Source organism: Lampris incognitus, chromosome 2 (genome assembly GCF_029633865.1).
Source record: "Lampris incognitus isolate fLamInc1 chromosome 2, fLamInc1.hap2, whole genome shotgun sequence".
Lineage (NCBI taxonomy): Eukaryota > Metazoa > Chordata > Actinopteri > Lampriformes > Lampridae > Lampris > Lampris incognitus.
The window spans coordinates 114,397,911-114,424,534 of record NC_079212.1 but is presented as its reverse complement, the minus strand read 5'-3'; the positions used below and the strand labels follow the sequence as shown (position 1 = coordinate 114,424,534).

The 26,624-nt window shown below is 43.8% G+C and overlaps 1 protein-coding gene across 1 annotated transcript in view; it reads left to right on the top strand.

Moving 5' to 3' along the window:
- kif21b (kinesin family member 21B) overlaps positions 1 to 24,280 on the top strand; it is a 117,210-nt gene extending 92,930 nt beyond the window's left edge. Inside the window, 9 exon segments of the mRNA XM_056301305.1 lie at positions 3,883 to 3,921; positions 6,845 to 6,981; positions 7,822 to 8,002; positions 8,333 to 8,355; positions 8,358 to 8,493; positions 9,938 to 10,055; positions 15,415 to 15,585; positions 22,816 to 23,015; positions 24,181 to 24,280. Of these exon segments, the coding sequence (XP_056157280.1) occupies positions 3,883 to 3,921; positions 6,845 to 6,981; positions 7,822 to 8,002; positions 8,333 to 8,355; positions 8,358 to 8,493; positions 9,938 to 10,055; positions 15,415 to 15,585; positions 22,816 to 23,015; positions 24,181 to 24,280 (1,105 nt within the window).
- Positions 24,281 to 26,624: the final 2,344 nt, after the last annotated feature.

Genomic DNA, 26,624 nt, shown 5'->3' with positions numbered 1-26,624 from the left:
GCCTCAGAATTCTTAGTGACATGCTAAGTCCACCATACTAACTCTTATTTGTTCCCAGACATCCTCGCCGGATCAATTGAACCCCTAGATTTGTTAATCCTTTTTTTGTTGAACCTTTTTTTTGGTTTTAGGTCTTTTTACAGGCCTTATTAATAGGCCTGTAATAATTAATTGATTGATAATTAATACTGTAATTAATAGTTCAGTCCTATTACGAGGGAAGGGCTCTCCTCCAGGGTATAGATAGAGTATAGAGCACCATAGAGCAGCTCATTCCAACAGTTTTTTTGCCTTCAGATAAATGCCACAGTCAGAAAAATTGACTTGGAACAACAGTCGGCTATTTCTCCCGTCTCTCCCCCCTCATAATCAATCCTAGCTCTCAGTGCTGCGAAATGGCAGCAGTTAATTTCACTCAGTGTTTGCCTCACCACTTCCTTGTTGGTGTTAGTGTTGTATCCTATATTAATCCTGAACAGTTATCAGCTTTATCGACCCCTAATTGTTTGAGAGGTTGCTGAGAGAAATGAGTTTGTCGGAATGGTGTTGTGTGTGTGTGTGTGTGTGTGTGTGTGTGTGTGTGTGTGTGTGTGTGTGTGTGTGCATGCAAGCATTCAAGTGTGATCTGTATGTGACAATGTGAGTGAGCCTCTGTATCTGTTAGCGTGCATGTGTGCCACTACATAGAAGCCTTTGGCTCTTCATTATCTGAAGCAGGAGTAGGTAAATGAATCGGTTCTTGTCAGCTTTCCCCACTGCTGCTTATACTTGGCTCCAGTTTGAATTGGCTGGGGTTGATGGGATTGGAAGGAACTTGTGTACTTGTCTAGGCCTCATGTTTAAATTCATCCATCTTATAGAGCCAGACAGTGAAAGAAAACGGCAGGCTTTTTTTGTTAATATATGCCATTTGTGGTGCCATGTGAGGTTTTTTTCCACATATGGATTTTTGCATTGAAGTTGTCTTCTAGAGGTAACGTCCATTTGTTGTAATGCCTGTCGGGTTTGGTTTTCACTTTGTTTTTGCACTGTTATTTGTGTGTGTGTGTGTGTGTGTGTGTGTGTGTGTGTGTGTGTGTGTGTGTGTGTGTGTGTGTGTGTGTGTGTGTGTGTGTGTGTGTTCATACTGTAACTACTCACACATGCATATGCTGGCTCTTTCGGCCACCAACATGTTTGGGTTCCTGTTTCCTTTTAGGTTTAATCTGTAGAGGGTGATTTGTTATTTCACACTTTTTGTGTACTTTAAAAATCATCTTGTCTCGTTAACCATTCGCTTTAACAAAATGTTCAATGAATATCCATGTGATTCATAGTGAATATTCATTTGACTCATCAATTTGATTTAAACTTAAGTTTGATTTCAGCTTCCTCACATCACTGAGATGGCTCATAAACTCATTACAAGCATTCATGAAAATTGCAACCCATCAAATAAATGCTTACCCAAATGAAGCTGTTGACTTTCAAATGGGAAACGATGGCTTTTAAGCAAAGGAGCAAGGTTGCAAATGTTTTCCCTTGGTGATCATTTATAGTTCCTGCTCTTTACACATTCACACAAGCAGTAAAAATGAATTGCTCTGATTATTCAGTGAATTTATGGATGCTTGCTGTTCTTGCTCCTCCAACACACGCCTGAGGTGTTTGGGTGTAGGTGTTTGCCTGCATGAATGGTAATCAGGGTTTGATGTCATAAATAGGAACATAAGAGCACAAAAATTTAATTCCCCCCCTTTTCCTCCCCAGTTGTACTTGGCCAATTACCCTCCTCTGCCGATCCGAGGAGGGCTGCAGACTACCACATGCCTCCTCCGACACATGTGGAGTCACCAGCCACTTCTTTTCACCTGACAGTGAGGGGTTTCACTAGGGGGAACTGGGAGGATCATGCTATTCCCCCCAGTTCCCCCTCTCCCCTGAACAGGCACCCCGACCGACCAGAGGGGGCGCTATGGCAGCGACCAGGACACACACCCACATCCGGCTTCCCACCCGCAGACACAGCCAATTGTGTCTGTAGGGACGCCCGACCAAGCTGGAGGTATAACATGGGGATTCGGACCGGTGAGCCCCATGTTGGTAGGCAATGGAATAGACCACTACGCTACCCGGACACCCCTACAAGAACTTCATTTTATGGTTGTAATCAGTTTCTCCCAAGTTCACTACAAACCTATAAACATCATGAACTGTTTCGGATTGTTACAACCTAAGAGGATTTTAAACAACAGATCTGATGAACAGGAAACTTTAAAATTCATATATCCTTGGGGAATCTGGGTGGTGTAGTGATCTATTCTGTTGCCTACCAACACGGTTATCAGCGGTTCAAATCCTCATGTTACCTACGACTTGGTCGAGCGTCCCTACAGACACAATTGGCCATGTCTGCGGATGGGAAGCCGGATGTGGGTATGTGCCCTAGTCATTGCACTAGTGCCTCCTCTTGTTGGTCGGGGTGCCTGCTCAGGGGGAAGGAGGAACCGGGGGGAATAGAGTTATCCTCCCATGCACTACGTCCCCCTAGCAAAACTCCTCACTGTCAGGTGAAAAGAAGCAGCTGGTGACCCCACATATATCAGAGGAAGCATGTGGTAGTCTGCAGCCCTCCCTCGGATCGGCAGAGGGGGTGGAGCAGCGACCAGGACAGCTTGGAAGAATGGGATAATTGGCCAGATACAATTGGGGAGAAAAGGGGGGGGATTCATATATCCTTTCTGAATGTTTGCATTAAGTTGAAAATCTTTGTCTCTAAAACAATATGTTTTAAAAACAAATTCAAAAATGTACAACAATAATTTGAAGAAGCACATTAAGAAAAGCATGTATGTTGCTACAGATAGTCAAAGTTAATACAGTAATAGGAAGTAGAGGAATCCATTGCGCCTTTTACCTGTGTTGTTTCCTTCACACTTACACAGACACGTTCAACATTGTGAAACGCAGCCTCACATGGTGACAAACCTGCAAGCTGATTTAACCAAATATTCACAATTTCATTTTCATTGCATTGCTGCACACATACCAGACCTTCTGCAAGCTGTGGTCAAAGACTTGGAGGTCTGCTTCTTTTTACATGACCACTTTGCAGTGGGCTCCTGTGAGTTCATTTGACAGTCTTCCAACCTGCTAAATTTTCCCTACTGCAGTGGGAGACCCATCGGTTTTCCCCCTGTACCTCCTTTCACTTCTCCCAATCCCCTAATCTTTGTAAAGAGGTGTAGATTTAGGAGGGGACACGGACACCAGAGGAGTCACATGGAGGGAGGACAACATTGTCCAAACCAACAGGGTAAAAGCTCCAGTGTGCTGTTGTTGAACCTGAGTGGTTGACCCCTTTGGCATCTTTGAGCCCTCCTTGTCTATTCCCCTACCTTAATTAAGTGTCTTTTTCTGCTCCGTCCTAACCTTTAACCTCAAATGTTGACCCTGACTCTGTCATCTTTGTAGAGGAAGAGTCCTTGCCTGAAACCACGCCATTGGGTGTCATTTTGCAGGTTCATACAAAATGCACCAAATTATACCCCAGCTATATAACTATCAGCCACCCTTATGAGCGAACCAGCTTTTCCAAGCAAGCCTGACGGACATATTTGTGAAATATGTCTGTCAGGCTTCACACAGCCTACTCCTTCATTATCAGTTAGAGGATGCTGCCCCAGAGTCCTCTGTTGATAATAAAGAGTCGCTTGATCGTTGGCTGATCTTCCCATTTAAATAGCAGATTTACATACGAAACCCCACTCTCTTCCTTTTCCCCTTTACATTTAACCTTTTGTCAGAAATCCCTCTCTATTTCCTCAGTGTTGTTAACCCTTTCCTTCTCCTTACCCCAATCCCTTACCCCAATACCCAATCCTGCTCCTCTTCTGCCTCCAGGTCGGATGACAGCGATTCCTCGCTCTCCGAGGTGCTCAGGTAGAGGAACTGTGTCAGTCTGTCTCCGTCATTCAGTCACTCCACTCATTTGCCTGTAACTGACCTGTCAGCCATCCTTGTCTCTTCTGTTTGCCAGTGCCTTGCCTGGCCTCTCCTCCTTTTCCAAAATGGGTGGGGGTCGTTGTGGTGCATGCTCTGACCTCATTGGACTCACTGCTCTCTTTGACACACACCCCCCCCACTCCCACCTGTGGTGTTTTGTGTGTACGTGTGTGTGTGTGTCTCTGGTTTCCCCTTGCACGCTTGACCTGATTGAACCCCATTGCATTTCGATTGGGTGGACACAAACAAAGGTTTTGCTCGAGAGAAAAAAAAACAAAACATCTGAATCTGAATCAACATATTCAACAGGAAACATATTATGGATGCCATAACTGACTTATAAAACAGTGATGTCTGAGATACGGTATCTTGTGAGGGGAGGTTGATCAGTCACTTTTTAAAATTCTCATCAAATAACAACCGCATGGATATGCCACAGTATTCAGTGAAGTCATTTAATCACAGAATAGGTTTACAGCGCTTAAAGTGCAAATGTGCATGTCGTTACACACAGATCACAGTAATGAACGACTGGTAGCACCACACATGAGTGATATATACAGATACCACTGATTGAATTACCTTTTGGACTGTAATGAGCAGCATTATCTCACCCCGATTCTTTCACCTGTCTCTTTCTCTTGCTCTCTTGCAAACAAATGCACACATGTAAATATAGAAACACACGAATTTATCTCTACCAGCATCTATCTCTCTGCTGTGGGGAGTATACATCGTTGTCCCTCTCCAGTTTCATTATATTCTCTCCACCCTTGGTTGTGCTGCCTTACAGCACTTCTTGGCAATTTTCATGTTGTGTGCATTACACAACACACAATGACAAGGGTGTTGATGTAACAGGATCACTCTCACCATTGTGAACACTGCACTGCCGTACCAGATAGAGACGGTGCTTCTGTGAAGAGTAATACACTGTGATGTGGAGTGCCAACTCTATAGTGTCATGCAGAATATCAACTTGGCGGGAAAACAATTAGCGTTTTGTTAATATACCGACAAAGTTAGAGATTATTACCACTACAAGGTGGTTATGAAAACATACTGTGGTAACAGAAAGAATGGTATGGCCAAGTATCATATCCCATTGCCGTGTATGAATGTAGTTGGCTTAGAGAGAATAAAATGGAGTAAATGAATATATAGTATCTCATTTCCACCTCTTAATATTCATACTATTGATTGACATTCATTTTGGCTTGGGACGTGACTCACGAAAAGATGATTGAGCACCCACCTTCAGAGTAATGAGGTTCGTTTAAATGACATAACCTCCCAATTAATTGCCTTATCAGTGCCCCTTTTTTCTTTTGCTCGCCCTCTCTCTCACTTTCTCCATCTGCCTGTCTCTCTCTCTCTCTCTCTCTCTCTCTCTCTCTCTCTCTCTCTCTCTCTCTCTCTCTCTCTCTCTCTCTCTCTCTCTCTCTCTCTCTCTCTCTCTCTCTCTCTTCAATTAAAGTCGTATAACGTAAACCGTCACAAACAAACAAAGGCGCACTTAAGTTGAAGTCTTTCAAATATGGGACTGGGCCAAACCCAGGACAGAGGCGGATTGGAAGCTGAGACCATTATAGTAGATTATAGACCATTATAGTAGATTACAGTAAGGCCTACACATGCCATCTGTGGGCCACAGTTGATAATCTGACTTTGGCGTTATCACCTGCCCTGCAACGCTTTGCTTCAGGACCACGAGAGGGTTTGCTCTCGAGCTGCCAAACTATGAGTTGGCTTGCAGATTGGTGGAGGTGTTGCATGATGTGATCGTAAGATATTATGTCATGTGTATTAATTTTTGAGTTGCTGGCTGCTGTGGGGCTGTACTTAGAGCCTGTGGGAGAGTCATAAAACAACACCACTGTTTTGAGTGCACTGTTTGTCGGTCGTTTTTTGTTTTTTTGTTTTGTTTTTTGTTTTTATTTGTTGTGCTTTGTGAGACTGGCAGACATGCATGTGTCTTTTCACCTGACTTTGGTTTGGATGAATGACTGATGCCATGTTTGGTGCCATTTTAGAATGCATTGTTCAAAAACACAGAGGGTATGGTTTGGTGTTTGTTTTTTCATTTGATATGTATGTATTTGTGTGTGATTGTGTGTTTGTGTGTGTGTGTGTGTGTCTGTGTCTGTCTGTGGGGGGGGGGTGTTGTTGTCATTCTTGATGTGTTTCAAACACCCCTGCAGGTCTTCCTCGCTCTTTATTTTATTACTCCTGGATTCTATTCTGCACATAAGCAGTGGTTTCACTGGACCCGACGTTGTAAGGAAGCCCACTAGGGACCAATTTCTCCACATTTCTCTCTCTTCTTCTCACTCTCTTCCTGCTCTGTCTTGCTCTGCTGGCTCCTCTGCAAGCGCTCTGGGACTCCAGCCTGTCAGAGGGACAGGAGGGAGGAAGAGGCGGGTGGAGTGGGTGAAGAAGTAATAGGGAAGCAGTTCTGATGAATGTACAGGACTGTACAACCTTAATTAAGCCCTTCCACAACTAATGGCGGTTGGTTGGATAGAAAAGATGAAATAGAAAGACAAAAGAAAAAACGAACATGCATATTGTGTGTGTGCATAAGATATGGTGTGTGTGTGTGTGTGTGTGTGTGTGTGTGTGTGTGTGTGTGTGTGTGTGTGTGTGTGTGTGTGTGTGTGTGTGTGTGTGTGTGTGTGTGTGTGCGCGCGCGCGCGCGCATGCTTGTAATTAGGTGGTAGCATGTTTTTGCATTCCCCCTGTGTTCAGAATGACTAGTTTGTGCAGGACAATGAGGTAGCTTGTAGATGTGTAGCTAGGAACCATTACTTGTTTTCTCTATTAGTGTGTGACTTTTTTTTTTCATGTGTGTGTCCATTAGGGGCGTGATCAGTCCTATTGGAGGTGTAAAGGGGGGTCGTACAGCACCTCTGCAGTGTGTGTCTGTGGCTGAGGGCCATTCTAAACCTGTGTTATGTGTGGACGCCACAGATGAGCTACTGTTTACTGGATCTAAAGGTACATGGCCAACACACCAGGGAACAGGTTTTTAGCCTGGAATAATGTTTCATCTAAGCCCTACATTTGCCAAATTTTCTATAAAGTATATGCACTGCTTTGTGTTATTTCTGATGTATTTTTCCATGTCTGGCGGCATGGTGGTGCAGTGATTAGCATGGTTGCCTCACAGCAAGAAGGTCCTGGGTTTGAACCCCGGGGTTGTCCAACCTTGGGGGTCATCCCAGGTTGTCCTCTGTGTGGAGTTTGCATGTTCTCCCCATGTTTTCAAGGGTTTCCTCCCACAGTCCAAAGATACGTAGGTCAGGTGAATTGGCCATACTAAATTGTCCCTAGGTGTGAATGTGTGTGTGTGTGTGTGTGTGTGTGTGTGTGTGTGTGTGTGTGTGTGTGTGTGTGTGTGTGTGTGTGTGTGTGTATGTGTATGTCGGCCCTGTGATGGCCTGGCGGCCTGTCCAGGGTGTCGTCCCGCCTGCTGCCCAATGACTGCTGGGATAGGCTCCAGCATCCCGTGACCCCGATTAGGATAAGCAGCTTGAATAATCGACGGATGGATGGATTTTCCATGTCTTTGGAGTTTAACAATCACAATAAGGCAAAACATTTTTTCTCCACTTCTTATACTTTACTGCTGTGTTTTAACTTCATGACATACTCTATGGCAGTAAGTGAATGTTTTCTCGGCCTTCCCATGTTTAGGATCCATCCATTCGTTAAGAAATGCCACCAAATATCCTCCTCGATTTAAAATGCAGTTTGTGAACAGTGCTAATTGTGTAGTGTTCATGCACTGGGATTGGCTTTCGATGTGTAGAATATCTAAGCCTGTTCCTCTTTCAGACCGAACCTGTAAGATGTGGAACCTGGTCACGGGCCAGGAGATTGTCACCTTGAAAGGCCACCCAAACAACGTGGTGTCAGTGAAGTACTGCTCTTCCTCGTGCCTTGTCTTCTCTGTGTCCACATCCTACATTAAGGTCTGGGATATCCGCGACTCCGCCAAGTGTGTTCGCACACTCACGTAAGTTACTGCCTGCTGTGTGTATGTGTTCCTGTGTTTTTCTTTTAATTGTTGTCAAGCTAATGAAGCAGCTTGAGGCACTCAAACTGCAGTCAAAGTGAGCTTTGTTTGTTGAAGTGGAAGAATCCACTTTTTTGTACAATGGTGTGTTTGGAGTTGCATGGAGTGAAAAATGAAACGTAAAAAATGTGACATACAACATCTCATCTTGCATCACAATCTCTTTCTGCCTGTCTTGTTTCTTTTCCCCTTCATATCATGCCCACACTCCACCCCTTCTTTCTCTCTGCCCATCATCGTGACGAACCTTGTCTCACTTTTCCCCTACAGTTCATCAGGGCAGGTGGTTTCAGGTGATGTGCTGGCACCACCACACGTACAATAACCTTTGCACAGGGGGAGTACCAGATCAACCAGATAGCCCTCAACCCTTCTGGATCTGTGCTGTATGCTGCCGCTGGCAACACTGTTCGAATTTGGGACCTCAACAAGTGCGTCCATTTCTTCTTTCATTAATTTATTTCGTTCTTTGCCATTTGTCTCTTTTTGCAACATTCAATTACTCTCAAATAATATAAATAACAGGGGCGCCCAGGTAGTGTGGCAGTCTATTTCGTTGCCTACCAGCATGGGGATCTTTGGTTCGAATCCCCATGTTACCTCTGGCTTAGTCGGGCGTCCCTACAGACACAATTGGCCGTGTCTGTGGGTGGGAAGCCTGATGTGGGTATGTGTCCTGGTCGCTGCACTAGCGCCTCCTCTGGTTTGTTGGGGCGCCTGTTCGGGGTGGAGGGAGAACTGGGGGGAATAGTCTGATCCTCCCACGTGCTATGTCCCCCTGGTGAACTCATCACTGTCAGGTAAAAAGAAGCAGCTGGCGACTCCACATGTATCAGAGGAGGCATGTGGTAGTCTGCAGCCCTCCCCGGATCGGCAGAGGGGGTGGAGCGGCAACCGGGATGGCTCAGATGAGTTGGATAATTGGCTGTATACAATTGGGGAGAAAAAGGGGGAAAAATCCAAAAAAAGTAATGATGCAGGCTCACTGGTGAGGTCTGTCTAAACAAGAAAATAAAAGAAGGAAAATATACGTCCAGAAAATGCACAGGAACCCTCACCTTGCAAGCAAACACTTCTGACGACTCGCAACAACTTTTTCTGACATTGTAGCAGAGGCTAAATCATAACTCTCCCAGTCTTTCCATGACAACGGCCATGCTTGTAAATTGCACAAATGCATGTGCATCATGTGACTCATTGTTTCCCCGAAGTAAGTAACTACCCTTTGCTGTTCCCACCAATGTTGTTTACAATTGAAACAGTCTCCAAGGCTGTGTTTGGACCATATGGAAGGGAAGCTGGACAAAGTCTCATGAAAAATCAATGCACTTGATCCACTTGCGAGATTGGGCTCCTGTAGCCTCTGGCTTTAGCCAGCCAGAGGCTACAGGAGCCCAGAAGTGAGGGTATGACAGATGCACAGTAAGGCTTATTTACTATCATGAAGACTGATCAATGATCAAACATCAGTGAAAACTGTCAGTAGGAATCAAGTGCTGGCTTCACCGTGATGCTATCCTTTTCTTCTTATCTTCCTTCTCTGTGAATGAAGAGGCAAACAATTTACCGACTAGACCAAAAAGCGTGTACAGATGGGCTCCAGAGACTCCTAAAAGTATATACAAATGAAAAATATGTAAAAGGATATTATTTAATAGCGTCTCAATACATAGCTCTTTTTTCCTTCAGAGATGAAAAGTAGAATTGTTTCATACAATGCCAATGTTACCATAAACTTGAAATTATTTTCATTCTTACAAATTATCAATTCTTTTCATCATCACCTTCTCTTGTGTGTGTGTGTGTGTGTGTGTGTGTGTGTGTGTGTGTGTGTGTGTGTGTGTGTGTGTGTGTGTGTGCATGCGTGCTGTGTAGGATGCAGGCAATGGGGAAACTGACAGGCCACATAGGCTCAGTTATGTGTCTGACGGTGGGACAGTCTCTCTTGGGTAAAGACCAAGTCATCACTGGCTCCAAGGACCACTATGTCAAGGTCTGAAGCCTACAGATGTTCACAAATATGCCCACACATATGCACACACAAACAATTAGAAATAAAAGTGAGGACAAAGACAAGATTGGTTACTCCTGAATGCAAACACATTTAACACTTTTGTTATTTTCCACACACTCCTGAATGCAAACACATTTAACACTTTTGTTATTTTCCACACACAGAAATCTGTGTGTGGAACTGAACTGTTGTCTTTGTGCGGGAAGTGCAGAATCACCCAGAAAATATGCAGCAGGTTTTATTTTAATGTATTATCAGTCAGAAACAACAGGATACAATCTGAAAATATACATTTTCATGACAGAAGTGTCTGATCTTAAAGCCAACAAACAAACAAAAACCTTAATTTTGATTTGATAGTTAATAGTCCAACGATGCCACGATATAGCCTGCAAGTGGTTGGAGATATCCTTTTTATCCTTTTTTTTTTTTTTTTGGACAACCCCCCCCCCCCCCCTCTCCCCAGTTGTATCCGGACAATTACCCCACTCTTCCAAGCTGTCCCGGTCGCTGCTCCACTCTCTCTGCTGCTCTGGGAGAGGGCCGCAGACTACCACATGCCTCCTCTGATACATGTGGAGTCGCCAACCGCTTCTTTTCACCTGACAGTGAGGAGTTTTGCCAGGGGGACGTAGAGCGTGGGAGGATCATGCTTTTCCCCCAGTTCCCCCTCCCCCCTGAACAGGCACCCTAACCGACCAGAGGAGGCGCTAGTGCAGCGACCCGGACACATACGCACATCCAGTTTCCACCCGCAGACACGGCCAATCGTGTCTGTAGGGACACCTGACCAAGTCAGAGGTAACACAGGTAGGTGTTGGTAGGTAACGGAATAGACCACTATGCCACCCGGACACCCTGGTAGGAGATATCCTTATTTCTTTGATACACCATGTGGTGCAACCTGAACACATCATCGGTAATGAACCCGGGTCATCAGGTGTTTTGGCTCTTAACATCAGATGCCTGAGCAACCCAGCTGGGGGTGATCAAGCCCCGACTTGTGTCCAGGTAGCGCATTACGCCACGTGTCACCCCTCTTCAACCAGAGCCAACAGGAAGCCTTTTCAGCGGCTTCCGAGCTGTTCTTAATGGCTCTTCTTTGCAGCCCTCACATCCCCAAGAGTCCCAGGACCTGGTGTAGAGGCTGGCCTGCAAAGCCCCTGCAGCCCACTTCAACTGGCTCACAGTGGGCCTTCCATCCATTCCTCCGACACTCAGCTGCCAGATCTGCATACCTGGCTCTCTACCTTTCTTGCGCCTCCTCCATCTGATCATCCCAGGGAACAGTTAGCTCTAGCAAAACCACTTTCTTGGTTGCCACGGACATCAGGACCATCTCTGGCCTGAGTGTGGTAGTTGCAACGGTATCCGGGAACCTCAGTTGTCTCCCTAGGTCGACCAGGAACTGCCAGTCCCTTGCTGTTGTGAGCAGCCCACCCTGGGCCTTTGGCTGAGGCTGGGGCCTCTCCCCTTTCTTGAACAAAGACAATGTTACGTTTTGTTGGGTGCCACTGCTTGCTGTAGCTGATCCCAGTGCAGATGGTGTCTGCTACTGCTCGCAGAACTTGGTCATGGCACCAACGATACCACCCCTCTCCCAAGGCCTTTGGACAGCACCTCAGGATGTCCTCCAAGGATCCCCTTTTCTGGCAGAGTTGGCAAGCAGGTGAGTCCGCCAGGCCCCAGCTGAACAGGTTGGAAGGGCTCGGGAGGACATCATACACTGACTGGGCCAAAAACTTGAATCGGTGTGATTCCGCCTTCCAGAGTTCTGCCCAGGTGATTTTTCGGCCGGTTGCATGCTCCCACTTGGTCCAGCCCCCCTGCTTGCACATACGTATTCTGCTGTAGCAAGCGTCATCCATCTCTGTGCCTACCACCTCCTGGATCAGCTTTCGCCTCTCCTTTCCTCGGTCTTTACCATAGCAAGGTCTTGAGTTGCGCCCGAGCCTTGCCTGACCAGTTGCCACAGTGCCCATCAGGATGGTGTGCCACAACCTTGCCACAACCTTGCCTCAGCCTGCTCAACTGCCTCCTGCACATGCCATTTCCTTCCTGTTCTGACCTCGATACCCACAGAGGAGACTTTAGTGTCAGTGGTGTCTCAGTAGAACAGGACATTTCTGGCTCAGGTGACCTTGAACTCCTCTGCGAGACTGCTGAGAGGAAGCTTTAGCTTGGTGTTATGCCCATAATGGGCGACACTACTTAGGCTCCGCGGCAGGCCCAGCCACCTCTGCATGAACTGGCTGATCTTCCTTTCAAACCCCTCCATGATGGTGATTGGGACTTCGTAGATTAGCAGTGGCCAGAGGAGTCGAGGCAGGATTCCATGTTGATATATCCAGGCTTTGAATTTTTCAGGAAGCCCTGACTTGTCCACTGTAAAGAGCCAAGTGTTGAGGTCATCACTGGTTGCCTGGTGTGCCACTTTGTTCTTCAGATTACTGGTGAAGATCTCACCCAGGCTCTTGACTGGCTTTCAGTCACAGATGGAATTTGGGTACCTCCCAAAGAAAAGCTGAACCGGTTGGTCGCTCTTCCTTTCCTGAGGACCAGAGACCTGGATTTTTGGGCTTTCAAGCTCATTCTTGCCCATGTAATGAGTCATTCAAGTCCTTGCACTGGCATCCACCTGCATCCGGACACTGATGTAGTTGTAATGATTAGGTCATCCATGAACACTCTGATCAGGGGTTGTCAGGTGCCAGATTTGGACTGGGGACCTCTGCACTCCATTTCTGCAGACTTTACAAGCATATTCATGGCCAGCAAGTGCAAACATTGACAAGAAATTGTGCAGCCAGTGATGATACCCTTTTCTAGTCGATGCCATGGTGATGTCAAGGTCCCAGTGGACACCCTCAGGCTAAAATTGTTGTAAAAGTTGAGGATGGGGTTTTGGATCTTCTCTGGGACGTGGTGTCTGATCAGAGCCAATTCTACCAGCTTGTGAGGGGGTTGCTCCATAGGCGTTAGCAAGGTCCAGACACAGCACTGCCAAGTTTCCTCTGCTTTCTCTTGCCTCTCTGATCAGTTGGGTTATTCCTAAATAACAGCATTGATCTGTTTTGATAACAATCTAACGCATACATTATTTCATTCATTGGAGACAGAGCCAACATCATCAAAACTTTGAACCATTTATTTTCTCTTTGTCTCAAAAAAGAGATGTGCACGACACTTTTTATGATAAGAAAAATAAAGAGAACCATCTCAACAACATTTCAACACGCAAACTGCTGTTTATAAATTGAATGCCCAATTAGATTGACAGGGAGACTGTTATTTTTAGGTTACAGAATGGCCACTTTTCATGTTTTGCATTACACTAATCAGTGTGGTATAGTATGTCTGAGCATTGTAAATCTATCAAGATTTATGCATGGTAGCCCAGTGGTTAGCATTGTTGCTTCACAGCAAGAAGGTCCTGGGTTCGAACTCCAGGCTGTCCCAGGTTTTTTTTTGTGGGGGGTGTTGCATATTCTCCCCATGTCTGCATGGTTTTCTGCCAGGGGCTGTGGTTTCCTCCAACCATCAAAGACATGTATGTTAGGTTAACACTCTTGCCTGGGCCCCTGACCAAAGCAATAGGAAAAAGGGACTGGAGTTGGCACTGCACTGCAGCTTCCCGCTGCTCCTAGCTACACGGATAGAATGGGTTAAATTTCACCATGGGGATTAATAAAGTATCTTATCTTATCTTATCTTATCTTATCTTATCTTATCTCTTTATTAATTAATTTATTTCATTGCCGGGGCTAGTATATATACAACCATATATAACCTCAAGTCCAAAAAAGTTGGGACGGTATGGAAAATGCTAATAAAAACAAGGAATGATTGTAAATTCTATTCATCTTGTACTATTTTGAAAATGCTACAACACATTATTTGATATTTTACCTTGTGAATTTAATTGTTTTTTTCCCACAATTTCTTTTAATAACACTTATTAAGTGTTTGGGCACTGAAGACACCAATTGGTTTCGTTTAACAAGCAGAATTTTCTCCCATTCATCCATTATGCAGGTTTTCAGCTGTGCAATTGTACAGGGCCTTCGTTGCCATATTTGGTGACAGATCAGGACTACAGGCACGCCAGTCTAGCACCCACACTCTCTGCTTACACAGCCATGTACTTGTAATCCGGCCAGTATGTGGTTTGGCATTGTCCTGCTGGAAAATGCAGAGATGTCCCCGGAAAAGAAGGCATCTGGATGGCAGCATATGTTACTCCAAAGGTGTACATATCTTTGTGTGTTAATGGTGCCCTCACAGATGTGCAAGTTACCAATCCCATGGGTACTGATACACCCCCACGCTGATAACAGCTTGGGTGGTCCTTTACCTCTTTGGCTCACAGATGGTGGCTGTTCTTTCCAAAAACTGTCTGAAATGTTGACTCGTCGGACCACAAAACATGATTCCACTGTGCTACTTTCCATGTCAGATGAGACTGAGCCCAGAGAAGTTGGCAATGCTTCTGGACAGTATTGATGTATGGCTTCTGTTTTGCATAGTAAAGCATTAACTTGCATCTGTGGATGCAGTGGTGAATGGTGTTAACTGACAAAGTTTTACCGAAGTATTCCCGGGCCGCTGTCATGATATCCATTACAGACACATTACTTGTTTTCAAGACAGTGATGTCTGAGGGAGCGAGATCACGCACATTCAGGAGTGGCTTTTGGCCTTGCCCTTTATGCACAGAGATTTGACCAGATTCCTTGAACCTTTAAATTATATTGTGCACTGTAGAGGGTGAAATGCCCAAAATCCCACTGATTTGTGTTTGGAGAACATTGTTCTCAAAGTGCTGGGTTATTCCCTGATGTATCTGCTGGCAAATTGGCAAGCCTCGATCCATCCTTGCTCTTGAAGGACTAGGCCTTTTTTTGGAAGCTCCTTCACATCACCTGTTTCACATCACCTTGTTATTTCAACTTGTCCAAGCAGGTGGGTGGCAGACAGTAGGAGGCACTGTCATTCTTAAAGTTCTTATAATTGCAGCGTGCCACGGGATTGTCAGTGACACACCTCCTACCGTGCCTCTCCTCCCACTTTAGTGCTCGGCAAGTCACCAAAATACCAAACAGAATAATGCACACAGAAAACATGACTGTGCCTCACAAAAATACCACTTGACCAGTGCAAATCCACATTTCATCCTTTGCTGATCTGTATTTGCCTAAAAGTTCTAACCCCCCCCCCCCCCACACACACACACACAAAGAGACGTACATCCTTATAATCTGTTTTACTCATTTTTGTCCACCTCCCCGCCTTTTTCATCTTTTGGTCATTGCCCTCTGACCTTCTATATTTTCCACAGGTGTTTGATGTAGCAGAAGGCACTCTGGGCAATGTAGGTCCAGCCCATAACTTTGAGCCGCCTCATTACGATGGAATTGAATGCCTTGCTGTCCAGGGAGATGTGCTGTTCAGCGGATCCCGAGACAATGGCATTAAGAAATGGGACCTGGAGCAACAGGAGCTCACTCAGGTGTGTGTGTGTGTGTGTGTGTGTGTGTGTGTGTGTGTGTACCTGCATGCATGTGTGAGTGCGTGTGTGCGTGTGTGTGTGTCCAAGTGCCTTGCATGATTTTTGTGGTAAAGATAATAGTACCACCATTTTCCTCAAGTTGTTACAAGCTAGGCTACATTTACTGGTTGCAATGCCTCACTAATGTGTTGTCTTATATGATGTATGTCTTATGTCTTACCCAAGTGATGGAATGCTTTCAGATGGCAAGTCTGGCTTGGAAGATTATTCTGTTTCTTCTGCTATTGAAAATTAAGCACATATGTTCACACACATACACACGCACGCACACAAGCACGCACGCACGCACGCACGCACGCATGCACACACATATATACTCCCCCATTTATAGCTTATACTTGTTATCTACCAATGCTGTCATAGTGAAGAGCTCTGTTGCCAACTGGGAAATCCATCTGAGGACGGTAGCCTGCTTTTGGAACCATCCTTGGTTATCTTGCTTGCTTTGAACTGCAGCAAGAGAATACCAATGGCAAAAAGTTCCAGTGTAGATGGGATATAGTTTTTGTATGCGTGTGCATGATTTCTTTGTTGTCTTCCGTGCATTTACTGTCTCTTGGATAAATTGTCATAAATGAGTGAGGCAGTGGGCCAACAGCACTTGATTTCAATCTCTGCAACCAACACAATCCGTTTTACGGCACTTTGAACTCAGTCGCCCCTGTCTGATGATATCATAGAAAAGATAAAGGGAGATGCTTTGATTAACTGTTGCCTCTCCATTGTGCATCAGGCAGGCAGCACACATGAAACATGATACACTGATCAGCCAAAACATTAAAACCACTGCCTAAAATTGTGTAGGTCCCCCTCGTGCCACCAAAACAGCTCTGACCCATCGAGGCATAGACTCCACAAGACCTCTGAAGGTATCCTCTGGTAGCCGGCACCAAGACGTTAGCAGCAGATCCTTTAAGTCCTATAAGTTTTGAGGTGGGGCCTCCATGGATTGGACTTGTTTTTCCAGCACATCCCACAGATGCTCGATTGGATTGAGATCTGGGGAAATTGGAGGCCAAGGCAACACCTTCAGCTCTTTGTCATGTCCCTCAAACCATCCCTGAACAATGTGTGCAGTGTGTCAGGGTGCATTATCCTGCTGAAAGAGGCCACAGCCATCAGGGAATACCATTGCAATGAAGGGCTCAACATGGGCACTCTGACTGGTCTGCAGATCTGCAGTCCCATAAACGGCAAGCTGTGATGCACTGTGTGTTCTGACACCTGTCTATCATAGCCAGCATGAACTTTTTCAGCAATTTGAGCTACAGTAGCTCTTCTGTGAGATCGGACCAGGCGGGCTAGCCTTTGCTCCCTACACACATCATTGAGCCTTGGGCACCCATGACCCTGTTTTCAGTTCACTGGTTGTCCTTCCTTGGACCACTTTTGGTAGGTAACACCCCACAAGACCTGCCATTTTGGAGATGTTCTGACCCAGTCATTGAGCCATCACAATCTGGCCCTTGTCAGAGTCACTCAGATCCTTACACTTGCCCATTTTTACTGCTTCCAACACACAACTTCAAGGACTTGGCTGTTCACTTGCAACCCAATATATCCCACCCCTTGACAGGGGCCATTGTAACAAGATAATCAATGTTATTCACTTATCTGTCAGTGGTTTTAATGTTTTGGCTGATCGGTGTATGATGATGATGTATAATCTATAATTGTACTAGTTTGATGGTGTATTGTCATTTTTCAAATGTCTATCTATTTTAGTATCTTGTACTTTTTTCTTTTATTCTAAGAAATCATCCTATTTGAAACTGACCCAAGAGATGATTTTTTTCCCCCAACTACATACTCTCTAAAACAAGTGATTTCTGTACCTAACAAATGTCAGCGTTATCTGCCCATTACTGTTTACAACAGAGTAATAGGGAGCTGGCAAGCAATGCTGCTATATTAGGCCGTGTTATGTTGGAAATATACTATGGCAACCAATCTGAGTGCTAGATCAAAGCAATCCTATTTTTACCGTGGAGAAGTACAAGGTAAGGCAACGACACTCCACCTCCTCACGGGTTGCTACCGAGGATTGTTGCTATGCTTCGATCCATCTGCTTTGTGATGGTTATCATTGTAAGAGGAGGTGTTACCAACCAACCAACCAACCAACCAACCAACCAATAAATCAATCGATCAATCAATCAATCAATCAATCAATCAATCAATCAATCAATCAATCAATCAATCACTTTACTGCCCTCAATGGGACATTTGTTAAGCAATCAGGATTCAAAATATACAATACAAAAGACATTCACAGTACACAGCAAGACCAGAGCACAATTACATCACCATACTATAACGGTTCGGTGTATCTGATATCAACATGTTGGTGTTGTTCCTACAACATCATAATGTTGCTCCAGGACCATCATTGCAACTGGCCAATCACGTCGTTGTGCTATTGTGCCTTTGCCACTCGAAGAAAAAGACAGTTGTGGGATTAAGTTGTGGGTTAGCATGGGTTAGCTATCGGTTCGGTTAAGGTTAGCTATCAGTTATGGTTAGGGTAAGGTTAAGCGTTAGGTTAAGGTTAGGGTTAGGTTGAGGTTATATTAGGTTAGCTTTGGTGTTTTTGCGGTCTTTTTCCCCCGTGTTGCAAAGGCAGGACATCACAACAATGTGATTGGTCCATCACAGTGATGGTCCTGGAGCAATGTTAATTATGATGTCATGGTTGATGTACATTCTCACTTAGCTATTGCTGCTCGGTAGTATCACTGCAGTAGCTGTCATCAGGTGTTTTCAAATGATGTGAGGTGTCAAGACAGATTTATGTAATGGTGTCAAGCAGAGGTGTAAAAACCAGGTCCAGAAAGTAAATGTCCAAACTGTGTATTTGCTCCAACCATGTTACTAAACCAGCTGATGTCATTAGCTAGTTTTCCCTACCTAGTTGAGGAGTGGTGTTGATTAGAATCTGCTGGTGTAGTGCATGAGTAGAGCAAATACATAGTTTGGACTTTTACTTTCTGGACCTGGTTTTTGCATCTCTGGCAAGTTTCTGGTTAGGTTCATCATATTGTAAACTTTGACAAAAAAAACCAAAAACCAAAAACTCCCTACTCTATCTTATATCAGTATTAAAGGGGTATGAATTTGCACGACATCTTCACAACAGTTAAAACTGAGAATTCAGTAACACTTTCTATGAAGCTTGCATCTATAACGCCCTATAAGTGTAGCTATAAGTCATTGTAAGATTAATTATAACCATGTATACACCCTCACAACACATCATAACCACCTTTATGATACATCATGTCAATTTAAAACGGATTTATGCATTCTAAATATGTCATCATTAACCTGTTTATCTGTCACCTGTTTATCTGTCAAATGTCATAATGCATCATAGCCAACTTGCTTTACTGAAGTTTTGTAGAGATGCATAATGAGACTTCAGTGCTATTTCAGTCTTCAGCCATAGCCGTTAGTCATTGTAATACACATTATAGGAAAGTATGGGCATTATAGATGCAATAGGTGCTTATAGGGCATTATAGATGCATTGTAGATGCTTATAAAGCGTTATAGATGCAAGCTCCATAGAAAGTGGAAACCTACAGTCAAGGGTGAAGCATCTCTGATTTAGTTTCCTTTCCCTTGAAACCAAAGTTGTACTTTTATGTTCCCTCTTTGATTCACAAAGTTTAGACAGTGCCTGACTCCTCTCATTCAAAGTTGTAACTGCCTTTGTGTAATTATAGGGGTATGGATCGTATTCACATATCTGAATCACTCTAGACTTCCATTGTGGTGTGACTTTCATGGTGTGTGGCTTTAATTCAAGACTTAGTCGAATTCTGTGAAATTTGTCTTTTTTTTAATTGTTTGGTCATAAGAACAAAGTGGCAAAATAGAAATCTGCTGTTTGCGTCAACGCTTGTTGTCATTAGTTTCCTAAGGAATATGTCATTGATAGTTTTAATTCACCCGGGTGGCACAGTGGTTAGCCTGGTTGCCTCACAGCAAGAAGGTCCTGGGTTCAAATCCCAGGGTTGTCTAACCTTGGGGGTCGTCCTGGGTCGTCCTCTGTGTGGACGACCCGATGTTCTTCCCGTGTTTGCGTGGGTTTCCTCCCGCAGTCCAAAGACATGTAGGTCAGGGGAGTCGGCCGTACTAAGTTGTCCCTAGGTGTGAATGTGTCTGCCCTGTGATGGACTGGCAGCCTGTCCATGGTGTTTCCCCGCCTGCTGCCCAATGACTGCTGGGATAGGCTCCAGCTTCTGAGGACCTGACTTTGGATAAGCGGCTTGGATAACGGATGGATGGATAGTCTTAGTTCACATTCATGTATTCTGCTCATTTATTGTTTCAGTCCTTGCTTTACAAGTCATTAGGCAGCGTTTTGGCAGGATTATGAAACCTCAACAGCTAAAGTGAAAAATGGTTCCTCTTGTTGTAGGAACAGTGTGTTCCAGAAGTACTTCTACAGTGACAATGGGGATGTTATCTCAAACTCTCATTAACCTTGGGTGTGGAGTAATTGGTGTTGTAGATACCAATTACTTATTCTCGTTTGGTTGAGATATCTTTATGCCAGCTTAAAATGTGTGTGTGTGTGTGTGTGTGTGTGTGCGTGCATACATACATACGTATACGTATATATATATGTATATAGTCAAATTCAAATTCCTAAAATGCAATGGATTTTACAACCTTAGTTTTTTTTTTTTTTTTTTTTTAACTGATGATGCTGCTTGCGTGGCTTGGATCCTGGACTGTTTCGTTGGCATCTGGACACTGCTTGGCATCCTGTGCATCATGTTCTTCATAAATTTTATGTCCATTATAATTCTGTTATCCTCTTTCAATGTTGTATTGTGTAAATTGCGTGAACACAAAATCCATTGCACGCTGTCCGTCTTGGAAGAGAGAGCCCTCCTCTGTTGCTCTCCCTGAGGTTTCTTCCTATTTGTTCTCCCTGTTAAAGGGTTTTTTTTAGGGACTTGTTCCTTATCCGATGAGAGGGTCTAAGGACAGGATGTTGTGTTGCTGTTAAGCCCACTGAGGCAAATTTGTAATTTGTGATATTGGGCTATACAAATAAAATTGATTTGATTTGATTTTGATTTTGCAACCCCGTTCTCAACTTTGAACAATGCAATGCTCAGAAATAGGATATTTATTTAGTTGGGGGGGGGGGAGTGGTTGGTTGTAATCAGACTGTCTGATCAATGTGGGCAGCAGCATTCATATGTTGTAACGGTCATTGTTTTAGGATGTGTTATGAGGTTTGTAAAAAAAAGTACTTAGAGAAAGAAGAATCGGGGACCAAAATGTGGTTGTAAATACCATGAAACTAAATGCGACATTCAGGACTTTGTAATTGCTTTGTAACTACAAACTAGTTCCTTTAATCCATGTCCTGACTCAACATACTAAACCGTTAGTGTTTACTCTGGCAAGTGTGAGTAATTTGAAAGATATTCCGACAATTCACAATAACAATAATTCGACACTTCATTTTTCCTCTGCATGATCTTTTCTCTAAATCAAATAAAACAGCCCAAAACAATTTACATTCATTCCCTTTGCAGTCACCGTGATGTGTGATTGTGCTGCAATAATGTACTTCTCCAGTTTGTTTTTGTGTATTTATTGCATTGTTGACTCAACAGAAACTTTATTATGCATTCATTACAACAAATTGACGACAGTTTTGTCAAGTCTTTTCATCTAGTGTGTGTATTGAAGCTGACTAATGAGACTTGTAGCAAAGTGCTGACTTAGCCCGGGCCACACTGCCTACCTGAGCAGTGCGTGTACGCCGTGGAACCTCTTGCTTTTCATTTTGGTCCCCATGTTAACAGGTTAGAGCAGCCACACAGCGCGTGTGCCGATGCAACTCTAGAGAATAGAAGTGATGCCTATTATTTACTGCACGAGGCACGCATTTTAGCAAAAATAGACAGTGGAGGGGCGTCTGGGTAGCGTAGCGGTCTATTCTGTTGCCTACCAACACGGGGATCGCTGATTTGAATCTTCGAAGAAGATGACCTTTTTTTCATAGCAAAGTTGTCAGCGCACTTAATGTAATTCTTCTGTGTTGTTTTGGGCTACAGCTTCACTTGATAGCATAGAATGTGACATGTTAGAAATTAAGTTTATGTTTCACAGATACCCTCTTGGTATGATGAGGCATTTTGTGATGTCATACTGCCGTACCTTGGTTTGTGCTGAAACATGGCCCCTGAGGGTTTCAATAGAGAATCATCTGAACCATCTCACAAGTAGCATCACTTATTTAACTACCAAAGACAGCTGTTTGCGGGTCAGAACCTGTGTACAGGCATGTCATTGATGTTTCTAAGTGAGCACTTTTCCTCACTGATGTTTTGTCGATTTAGCCTATGACATCTCAACAAGGCTCAACAGTGATTTTACCTGATGTGAAATCACAGTCTACGTAATGGTCAAATTCCATCAAGCATCAGCACATGCTTATTGCGTTTTTGTTGCTTGTATTTGTTGGTTTTTACAAACACAATAAATACTAGCCACTATGGAGCTACTGTAACTAATATAGCAGACATACCACTGTCAAACAAATGCTAGTCAAATGCTACCATACTACTTACCTGATGTCTTGGTACGTACTGTGCCAGTCAACTACAAACAACCAGACAAACAACAGACTGTTAAACAGGCCACTTTAACCAAGTACTAGCTACATGCCAGCTAACTACTTGGTTCAGAATGCCATTCAGGATGCTTGACTGATGATACCCCTGTTCAGAATGCTTGAATATAGACTCCAAACATATTAAGATTTGGTAAGTTGAGGATCTCACCCCCTTTGTCCATCCATCCAGCCAGCCATTATCCAAACTGCTTATCCTGCTCAGGGTTGCGGGGATGCTGGAGCCTATCCCAACAGTCATTGGGCAGCAGGCGGGGAGACGCCTTGCACAGGCTGCCAGGCCATCACAGGGCCAACACACAAACACACATTCACACCGAGGGACAATTTAGTACGGCTGATTCACCTGACCTACATGTCTTTGGACTTAGTCCAAAGACATCTACACGGACCCTTAGTCCATGTAAAACAAAATAGAAGTTCATCTCAGTGTGATTATCCTGTTTTAAGGGAAATAGAAAAAAAAATCTAACCAGACAGCTCTCTCTCTCTTTCTCCGTCTGTTTTAGCAAATTCCCAATGCCCATAAGGACTGGGTGTGTGCCCTGGCATATGTACCAGGGCGGCCTATGCTCCTGAGTGCCTGTCGGGGTGGCATGCTGAAGGTGTGGAATGTGGACAACTTTACACCTATAGGAGAGGTCAGAGGTCATGACAGCCCCATCAATGCCATCTGTACCAACTCAAGGCAGATTTTTACTGCATCCAGGTATGACAAAAAGGCTGTTATGCTGCTGTTTTTCACACATTTTCATGTATTTAATGTATTGCAATTGACAATTTTATTCAACGTTATTGCTAATTAGAGATTATGTTTTATGAAATGATAAAGACTTATGAGATAAATGTATAATATGTATTCTGTAGAATACTAGGTGCATCATAAAATGAAGTGCATCTTTTATGTTGCTAGCCAAATGCTTTACATTTTCCATCAGCGTAATTGTACAAACTGTGCCACAACAGATTGTGCTCTGTGAAATGGGATTTGAAAATACTTAGACAATGTGAGCTGAATTATTCTGAGTGTAAGTGAAATTGAACCACACCTGCAGTCATGACAGACTGTTCCTCAGATCGGGAAAATTGAGTGATAGGGATCATAATGTTGTGTTTTAAAATAGTACGGCTCGAGAGAGAAAAAAGCTTGTTCATGTTCATGGCCATGTTTTTCTAGCAGTTCACAAAAAAAAGAGTCATCTTTGCCAAGTGGAATACAGGGTTATGACTCATCCTATATAAAGCCCTTTCACCTCATGCAGTACATTTTGTATGTGTATATTGTGCCTTGTAGATTTGGAAAATGTTCACCACTGCATCCTTTTATTTCTTCATCTTCTTCTAAAGGTGCTTTGTTCAGCCTATTGGTGCATTTGAAAAAGAGAGTGTGCACTTGTTAGTTTGCACGTGTGTGAATCAGATGTCCTCTGCTACGAGGTCTCTTCGCTGTCCACTGCACTGTCCATGTTTTTTGTACTTTTTCATCCAACTGTCCAATAACTAAAGTTGACTTCTTGTACCTCACTTTCCATTTGTGCTGTGTCTGTTGTCTGTTATCTCGTATCTTATCTCTTATCTCTTACCTGGTCTTTATCATTACTTCCTATACTCATTTTCTGCTCTCATCTTTTCTGTGGGAGATTATGCCTTTTTGTCTTGCCTCTCTCATCCCCCATCTCCCTCTTACTTGTCTGTCCTCCTGTCACCTTGCCCCCCATCCTGATCTTTACTCCTTACCGCTCATCTTTTTTCCCCCCTCACCATTCTTCTCCTCTCCTTAACCCTTTCCACTTCTCACCCTTGTTCCATTCCTCCCTTCTACTCCTTCTACTTCTCCTTTCCTGTTTCCTTCTCTTTTCCTCTGGCCACCGCAGTGACTGCAGGGTGAAGTTGTGGAGCTATGTGCCTGGCTTGACCCCGTGTCTGCCTCGACGGGTCCTGGCCATCAAGGGCCGTGCCACCAGCCTCCCATGACTGCCTCTGCTTCGTTCACAAACCCCTCCCTCCTCTGGTACTCTGACTAATAATCCGCCTTCTTTTCCCTTATGTGTTTCTTTTGCCCCCCCCTTTTTTATCTTCATGTCTTTGTCGAGGAGGACCTGGCTTCAAAGGATTTCTCATATCTGATTGCTTCTTTTTTTATCCCTGTATATTCATAATTTTTCTGTAATTTCTTTTATTTTCTTTAAGTCATCCTTTGTCTTTTCTACCAGCCGCTCTCTCCAGGTCTCTATCTGTTTGACTTGCTCCCTGCTGAGCCACCAGCTTGCACTAAAACAGCCAAATTAGTTATTATACTTAATAAGTGACTCATTCTACTTGTCTTATCTCTCTACACGTGGCAAGTACAAATCCATTTTACATCTACATCTATCAATGTAGTCCAGAGATCACTGTTCACATCTGACTTCAGGCATCAGCTAACACCAGCCCACCTGCATGGCCAACTTTGGTGGGTTGATTCTAGTTAGCTTTAGTGGCAAATAACTGTATCCTAGCTTTCTTATTTGATGAGAAGGAGGTGTTAGGACTGATAATGTGCAAAGAATCTAAAAGCAGCATGTTGGATCCGCTTGAACTTACTGTGCAAAGGAAATGAAGTTCTTTTGCTGCAAACTGCAAAGGGAAGATCCCAAATTTGCCTCTGTATGCACTTTTCTTAGAGGTCTTTATAATTGAAATCAAGTAGTTTGCCATGAAATTTGATGATTGACATCATTAAGAAGAGTGTTATATGTCTACTTAACCCATATATCAGAAACTGTTTTTCTTTGTGAAGTATTTTGGACAAGGTATGTGTGTATCTTTTTGTTTTTGTGACTGAACAGTGGGCTTTTCTTTCTCTTGTTTGTGAGCTGTGCTATGTTCTTTCTACGACAAGGTCTTTTTCTGAAACCTCTCTCTCTCTCTCTCTCTCTCTCTCTCTCTCTCTCTCTCTCTCTCTCTCTCTCTCTCTCTCTCTCTCTCTCTCTCTCTCTGTCTCTCTCTCTGTCTCTCTCTCTCTCTCTCTCTCTCTCGCTCTCTCTCTCTCTCTTTAGTGACATGAGAGTAAAGATCTGGCTGTCCAAGGCATGGAAGAAGAGGTGATGATTGAAGTGTTATCTTGGGTCTAACAGCCATCTTGCTGCAGATTTGGTGATCTCTGAGCGGTCCATCTCCATCACAGAGATGTGACGTTTTAATCATAGTTTCCAAGGTGATGAAGATGTTCTCGTTGTCACTTCTCAAATTGACACAATGTGTATAAGGGCAACATGATGAACTATTTGCCCCCCTCTTTTTTTGCTATTTATTTATTTTATTTTATTTTTTTTACTGTCAATCGGAAAGTGCCGTTCAGGTTTGATCTTATTTGAAGAGGATAAAACCACATGGTCCCAGAAAATGATGCAATGAGCGAAGACATTTCTTCACTGACCCAACCACGCCGGTAGTTTGGCATTTAAAGGAGAAAAAAAAGTGTCCTTTTTTGTCTTTTGCCAAGATATCTGTGAGAAAACAACAAAAACAAAATAAAAGTGCACCCATAGGACATTGACAAATGTAGCTGCTTAGAAAAAAAAAAGTTTTCTCATGTATTTATCTGTATCGAGGAAAAGAATTCACCCAGGAACCAAAAGAAGAGGGTTATCATTTCTGACTCCACTCATGACAGGGACTAGTGTTTCTCCTTTCAGGAAAACTGAGTCTGTCCGACTGTACTGTGGCTACTGAGACACAGATGAGAACAGAAGTCTTATCTTATATAAGTCTTATACTATAAGTCTTATACTGTGTGTATGGCAAAGATATCTGGAATCCAGACAGGTAGACTTTGTGTACACCGTGGTGATTTCTTGTCGGACACTTGAGGACTTTGGGTTCGGCATCACTGGAATACGACACAACAACTGTTTAGCGTTGACCAGAAGAACGCACGGGATGTGAGCACACATTGTGTTTAGTCTAACTCACTGTAGTTCAGATGGGTCACTATTTTTTTCCCCACACCCTTTGTGTACCTCAGACATGCCCCCCTGTCCTCCACTCTTACCACTGAACACCCACTGCATTTAACAAGTGCTGTTTTATTTCTTTTTTTTAATTTGCTGTTATTTTATTTATTGTTTTCCCTACCTCAGCTTTATTGGACATTGGGGAAAGGTGGGAGGTTGTCTTTTTTTATGGGTTCAGATGCCTGGTGCTTTAAATTTCGATGCCTTCATTTATCGTCCGGCCTCTCAACACGCTGGGTAAGTGTCCTCGGTGGGCTTCAGGCGTCCAGGCTCTCCTGCTAAACAGTGCTGACCGTGCACTCAAAGCCCAGGCCTAATAGTAC